Source organism: Tachysurus fulvidraco, chromosome 16 (assembly GCF_022655615.1).
Source record: "Tachysurus fulvidraco isolate hzauxx_2018 chromosome 16, HZAU_PFXX_2.0, whole genome shotgun sequence".
Taxonomy (NCBI): Eukaryota; Metazoa; Chordata; class Actinopteri; order Siluriformes; family Bagridae; genus Tachysurus; species Tachysurus fulvidraco.
The window spans coordinates 13,763,366-13,770,964 of record NC_062533.1 but is presented as its reverse complement, the minus strand read 5'-3'; the positions used below and the strand labels follow the sequence as shown (position 1 = coordinate 13,770,964).

Sequence of the window (7,599 nt, the reverse complement as noted above, 5' to 3'; positions counted from 1 at the left end):
TGTTCAACGACACGATTCTGATTCGACGGTTAATTCCACGTGTTATGGGTGGGAAAGATGTTTTAGGGTTGATTTAGGACATTTATGTAATTGACTATAATTAGAAATATATAAAAATTATTTTCCATTCCCTGATTTCTGATTCTGATGTATGTTTATCTAGGTTTATTTTAACTTATCAAAATGAACTGCAAATAAAAATTATATAACATCACTATCTATCTATCTATCTATCTATCTATCTATCTATCTATCTATCTATCTATCTATCTATCTATCTATCTATCTATCTATCTATCTATCTATCACACACACACACACACACACACACACACACACACACACACACACACACACACACACACACACACACACACACACACACACACACACACACACACACACACTTTTGATAATGTGAGAAAACGACTTGTCCAGCAGAGGACGCATCAATAGTGTTTTACTTTACTGTGCAGGGTTTAAAAAAAAAAATTCAAAGTCACACCATAAAGTACATTTCATATAGAAAAGATCTCTTGCTATGCTCCAATGTCCAGTAACATTGCTCTTAATAATTTTATCTATCTATCTATCTATCTATCTATCTATCTATCTATCTATCTATCTATCTATCTATCTATCTATCTATCTATCTATCTATAATTATGTTTACAGAACAACACTTCCATGAATATAACTTTCTTTTGTTGTTTAACATGATTTTACCTATATGATACTTTAAGAATTAATTCTTCTGAATATGATAAGATTAAAGGGAAATAAAACTTCAAGTGTGATTAAAATTCTTTAATCCAGTTGATTAGACAACTCATGCTGCTGACATTAGCTGTAATACAATTCAATTCGATTTTATTGTATAGTGTTTTTAACAATGGACATTGTCTGGAAGCAGCTTCACAGAAATATAAAAATGTAGAATAGAAATGACAAAGTTTTAAATAATATTTAAAAATATCCCTAATGAGGAAGCCACTCTGCGTCTAAAGCCGCAACGGTGGCAAGGAAAAACTCTCATAGATGATATAAGGAAGAAATCTTGCGAGGAACCAAACTCAAAAGATAATCATTGTCCTCTAGGTGACACCGGATAATGTGATTATAAATTATGTCTTTTCTATATAACAATAAGAGTTGTGCAACCAATAGCTCCAGAGCAATTTATAGATTAGAATAATGTCTGACTTCATTATAGATTTAACACTAATTATTTTCTTCTTTCAGTGCTGAAGACCAGAGCACAAAACTGACCATCGCAATGACAGTTTAAAGTTGGTGCCATCTATCCAAGTGGTTCTATCCACTATGGGTCTCTAGACTGTCCAGAGAGAGCCATCCTCAGAAGCACCACAAACCTAGGAGAATTTAACCAGAGGTAGAACATCAGGATGAATCAGGCAGGTCCAGAGAGAAGAATCAGTCACTATCAGTGTTAGCTGGGTTTGTCTGATTAGCTTTGTATCTCATCCATGGACAATTAAAATGATTAAAAAACATTTAAAAAAGACTCATCAGTTTAGCCAAAATGTCTGTCGAAAATGCAGTAAATCCTCTAGTTTTCCTAAAAATCCTAAAATAAAAAACTTCCATGGGGGCAAGGTGGCTTAGTGGTTAGCATGTTTGCCTCACACCTCCAGTGTTGGGGGTTTGATTCCGCCTCCACCTTGTGTGTGTGGAGTTTGCATGTTCTCCCCGTGCCTCAGGGGTTTCCTCCGGGTACTTCAGTTTCCTCCCCCGGTCCAAAGACATGCATGGTAGGTTGATTGGCATCTCTGGAAAATTGTCTGTAGTGTGTGATAGTGTGAGTGAATGAGAGTGTGTGTGTCCTGCGATGGGTTGGCAGTCAGTCCAGGGTGTATCCTGCCTCGATGCTTGATGATGCCTGAGATAGGCACAGGCTCCCCGTGACCCGAGGTGGTTTGGATAAGTGGTAGAAAATGAATGAATAAAAATACTACTACTAATAATAATCATCTTCATGCAAAAAAATTACTGAATGCAAAAATTACTTTACAACACAACTGATCATAAAGAAAAGTAAACAAAACCTTTTGGCATTAAGGGTTCACTGAAGCTAAGTGAAAAACCCTGTGGTTCTATATCGGACCCCATTGAACCTTGTAGAGAGTAGAAGGGTGTAAATGTGAAATTCATCAATGACCCTGTTTTCTAACCTGAAGTATAGAACAGTTCCAGTGTGTATGTCTGTGTGTGGCTGAGGGTTAAATGCCCCCCTGCCAGGCCACTGTTTCTTCTCAGCTACCCATTGTGCTCTGTATAATGGAGGTTGTGAAGGTGTGTTTGTCTGTAACTGCAGGAGGCTGATGGGACACTAATCTGAAGGGCGGTTATGCCGAGCTCCCTAGAGCTGCTGTCCTGTTATCTGTCAGCCTGTAAAAGCCAGATTTATAGGGATCTTGTAGGGGTGTGCTTGGGTAAATAAACACAGACTGGCTTTGTCACTGATCTGCTGGCTGGCTTCAGCATTTCAGCTCAGGACCTCACACTGTTTCTCTTTAAGCCGTGAGACGTCCATAAGAATAGACATGGATGCAGTGGAATACGCATCGTCTGTTTTACTGATCCTTTAAAAGTCACTTGCTTTCAGTTTTATTTTATCTTGAACAGAGTCACAATGGATCTGGAGCCTTTGCCAGGATCACTGGGTGTGAGAAAGGAACATAGAATAGGTGGGATGCTGATCTCTCAGGGCACCATGCACACACATTCATACCTTTATCACTTACTGGCATGTTTTAGAGATTCCAAAAGCCTGTATTTTGTCAGATATGGAAGCAACTTGCACGATACCCCATACTGATCCAAAGGTCTCAGGTATGTACTTTTCCTTGCCACCCAGTGTACACATTAATTAATACTTTCACCCAAGATAATAAGATCACAAGTTATTTGTGTCAGAAATGGGTTTTACTGTTCTAAAGGTCAGATACCAGCACAGGTTTGACACCCTATTGACCATCAAGGGAAAAAATGGATAAATAAAAAAGAACACACCATTTAGTGTCTTCATTCAGTCTATCCATAAAGTGAATTAGTAACAAAAATCACAGAAAGTTGATGATGATCAATGATGATGTCATAGCAATCTGTGTCCACGACTCTTGCCTGTGCTCTCTGTGCTGTCTAAGTGGGACAGATGTTAATCTCTTCCCCCTGTCATTCACAGAACCACTTACCAATCATGGGAATCTCAAAGCTTACACCAGAGAAGGTAGCACTTTTCCTTTTGCTGTCCTATGATGCAGCTCGAAAATGTGTGGCTGACTTCAGAGGAAGTATAGTATGTGATAGATTTTAATCCAGAGGGTAGCTGCCATATGGTAAGGTAGATGGTTTGTGAGGATTGGCAGGTGACGAAATAGGGAGAGAAAAAAAAAAGAATTTTATTATCATAATGATCTTTTCTTCTTGTTCACATTATTATTATTATTATTATTATTATTATTATTATTATTATTATTATTATTATTATTATTATTATTATTGTGCTGTTTTAACCTTATATCTATAACCAAATAAAGGATTTTGTATTGCTTTGTATTCTTGCATGGTAATGGTATTAATGTTATATTAATATAAATTCATATTTATGCATAATTAAAAACTTTAAGATATTCATTCATCTGTTTTAAGTGTCTTAGATTATATTATAGATGCAATATTAATGACACTCCTTTTCTGTCATGTTGATACAGCGATACGTTTCAAACATCTGTGAGCTGCGGTCACTGCTGAATCATGCAGAAGGCATTATTAATCAGCTATCACACATCTTATGCAGGATTACTATCATCTGTTAATGATTTTATCGGTAAGTAGTTTAATATGTGATCATCCTGAACAAACTCAAAAAATAAATGTGTAGCCAGATAAATTATGAAAAACATAATATTTTTGGAAATATTTTGGCATATTCATGTATATACACAAAACACCTGTTTAAAAAATACTTCAAAATCATCTACAGCAGCCAATCCATATTTTTAATCACCTTTCACTTCCCAAAGCATCACAGTGAGCTAATCAGCTGTTTTAGAGATTCTCAATCCTGGTCCAGGAATTTCCCTGCACTACAAATATAAATCCTCTTCTCTGCTTGAACAGGCTCTTGTTAACTAATAATAATAATAATAATAATAATAATAATAATAATAATAATAATAATAATAATAATAATGTTCTATTATTAAATACAGAAAAAGAAAAAAACACTAAAATGTAAATGGCTGATATAATCCCTGATTGCCATATATGAAATATATATGACATTTATATATGATTTATATAATATATATCAAACATGTTTGGCAGACAATGATTTCACAGACACATTAATTATAATGCTTAGGCCAAAGACAACAAACTTATTATTATTATTATTATTATTATTATTATTATTATTATTATTATTATTATTATTATTATTATTATTATTATTATTATTATTATCAAACTATGATCTTAGAATTAAACATTTCTACCCAAAAAAAATGGAAAAATTAACATCAACAGTTTCCTTGGGTTCCTATCTAAACAACCTTTCTATATATTATACTGAAAAGGTTCTGCTTATAATAAAATGATAAAAGAAAACGATAAATTTATATATGTATATATATATTTTTTTTAAACTTGGGAATTCTCATATAAAGGACTGAGATCTTTTGGTTACCATTAAGCTTCAATACACTGGTTTGATTACAAGCATATTTAGACAAAATCCTAAACTATATATTTGATAGGCATTTTGTTTATTACATTCTTTTTATGATTAAAACTATTCGATTGATTATGGTGACATAGAAAGAGTATTTTTTAAATATAAAAGAGAAGTCCAATTGGCAACCCTTCTCGAGAAAAGGACAACCCCACCTAAAGTGACCATTTTTTTTAAGGATTAGATGGGAGGATATTGTTATGAGCTGGGATTTTTAGAGGATCATTCACTGAGCCCATTCTCATCCCCTGAAGCTTATTTTAGTTAAAAGAATGTGGATTGGAGTTCCTCAATGAGTGTGGTCTATTTATTCATTTACATATGATTTACATTGTCTTTGGTTAATAAAAAGCCTGGGGCTAGAAATATTGTTGTAAAGGAACAACATAATACTACTGCAGCATTTAAATTCTTGTTAAATAATACGTTATTTCTAATTTAGGAAACAACTTGAGTGTTATTTTTTTTTATAGTGGAAATCTACAAAGATTTACAGATTATTTATGCTTAGAAACTACATTTTCCATTGAATGTTTCCTGTTAATCTATTATAAAAGGGATATAATTAATATTGTATGTCATTCTGTGTAAACTCTAGACTCAAACCAGCCTGAAAACACAACCATTCCACGGTCACAGTCAGTGAGATGACTTTATCCTCATCTTGATATTTGAAATAAAGCTCTAGATCTGCACCAGCATGTGTTTTATACACTATGCTGCTTTCATAAGACTAGCTAATTGGATAATTACATGACTGAGCAAATGTACGTGTTTCTATTAAAGTGGCGAGAAAATACACTGTTCGGCTGGTGTATTCATGCTTGAATAGAACCTAAATTTGAAGGTCATTAAGTCTGCAAACTTCTCTTACTACCCTGGCAATTTTTGTACCTTACCAAAACCCACGTTAACACATTTCTACTGACTTTTTTGTTTCCCAGCTTCCAGCTTACAAAAAACACTGCAAACCTCATTAAGGTGTGTTAGTTAAGACCAAAATGTGTAATATTACAAATATGAGTGAAATGAATAGAGAAGTCAGGGTGCTTACAACATCTCACCCTTTCACTAGTCTAATTCCCAACCCACCTGAGTCTGAGAAGGGCTAAAGGGTTCATTGTAGGAGATGAGTGGGATTGGGAAACACTGACGTAGAGCTCAGTGGTGTGTATCAGCACTTCACTTCCACTCAGGCTCAGTGCTTACAGTCCTGCTCTAGAGACACAAGCCACACACGAGCAGCTCTTTCCGTTCCGCGCTCAGCAGCTAAAGCGGACATTGCTGGCAGAGTCAGTCCCAGTCGGGTCTACTGCAGGTACTTCTCGTGCTTGGGCCGTTTAAAAGTCCCGTCTTTGGACTTTGCGGTATGTTGGGAGCCGTGAAGATGGAAGGACACGAACACTCGGACTGGAGCACTTATTACGCAGAGCCCGAGGTAGGTACTTTTATGTACATTTTCCTCTTGTCTAACAGTTCAATATTGGGCTTGAGATAATATTAACTTTGCGATCAAATATTGACTTGAGGCACCTCTGAATCCTCACCTAAACACACACACACACACACACACACACACACACACACACACACACACACACACACACACACACACACACACACACACACACACACACACACAGAGCTGGACGCGACGCGCCTTTTCTCCTGTTCTCACCTTTCCACAACATGACGAGCAGCTTCCCGGACGCAGAATAGCACATTTTACACATTCTGGAAAAATTGTAAGCAAATATGCAAACCGAAAAACTCATTAAACCAGGATTGTTCTGATATACTTTTAACCTTACTTAACCTTACAAGTCTTTCGATGCAGATTGACAGGAAACTTTTCTACACTTTTATGCAAAACATTAGGTTCTAAGCATTTAGGTACAATACACTGTAATTACTACTATATGTAGACCTACGTGTAAGCAACATCGTCAGATAACAAGAAGCACACAGTATTGTCCTTGTCTTGTTTGTCATTCTTATATTTCATCCTTTGTAAATTCCCCAGTATTAATGTAAACCTCGAGTCATAATTTGTGCGGGATTCTGTCTAATATAAACATCGTATCTTTTAATTATTATCTCTTATAATAATCTTATTAAATAATAAAAAAAAATAGTAGCAAGTGAATCAATGTATTTTATACTACTACTACTACTACTACTACTACTACTACTACTACTACTAATAATAATAATAATAATAGTAACAATAATAATAATAATAATACACATTTGAAAATAAGTAAAAAAATAAAATAAAATTGTTTATTTATTTATGTTTATTGTTTATCATATAGAGCTTGCCCATTATATACAGCTATACATTTACTATACATTAGCTATACAATTCCTCATTCACCTCTAGGCCTAAAAATGCCTCTTAATTGATCCTAGAAACCTTTCTCCTAAATATCTTAAAGCATGAATGATTCCTAAAATAACCTTTATTTCAACAAATGTTCATATTGTGGGAAGCAACACATTTTAGTATTTACTTATACTAATAATTTAAAATGTACAGTTGTCTGAAAAGGTTAAAATGTGATTTATTAAACAGGTTATTTATCAGTTTTTTCTGGCTTTTTTCCAGTGCTACACCCCAGTTGGAAACATGAGCGGCGGACTGAATTCAATGAGCGCCTACATGAGCTGCGCTGGTGGCGTGAACGTGCCGTACATGCACGCAGGTCTCGGCCACCCGGCTAGCGGCACGTGTACAGGGATGACCTCTAACGGGAGCCCGACCTCCGCTCACGCCCTGGCTGCTTCCTACCCGAACCTGAACTCGAGTGCGTGCGGCCAGGTGACCGGGCGGCCCCGCGATC

At 35.6% G+C, this 7,599-nt stretch overlaps 1 protein-coding gene across 2 annotated transcripts in view; it reads left to right on the top strand.

Moving 5' to 3' along the window:
* The first annotated feature begins 3,575 nt into the window (after positions 1-3,575).
* LOC113648231 (hepatocyte nuclear factor 3-beta-like) overlaps positions 3,576-7,599 on the top strand; it is a 5,089-nt gene continuing 1,065 nt past the window's right edge. The window contains exons 1-3 of one of the 2 annotated variants that reach the window (XM_047801409.1): positions 3,576-3,850; positions 5,701-6,194; positions 7,365-7,599. The exon at positions 7,365-7,599 is cut by the window's right edge and continues 1,065 nt beyond it. In XM_047801409.1, the coding sequence (XP_047657365.1) occupies positions 6,126-6,194; positions 7,365-7,599 (304 nt within the window). In that variant the 5' untranslated portion in view covers positions 3,576-3,850; positions 5,701-6,125. Of the gene's footprint in view, positions 3,851-5,700; positions 6,195-6,256; positions 6,502-7,364 lie in introns of those variants that run through there. The other variant, XM_047801410.1, reaches the window with a different exon arrangement.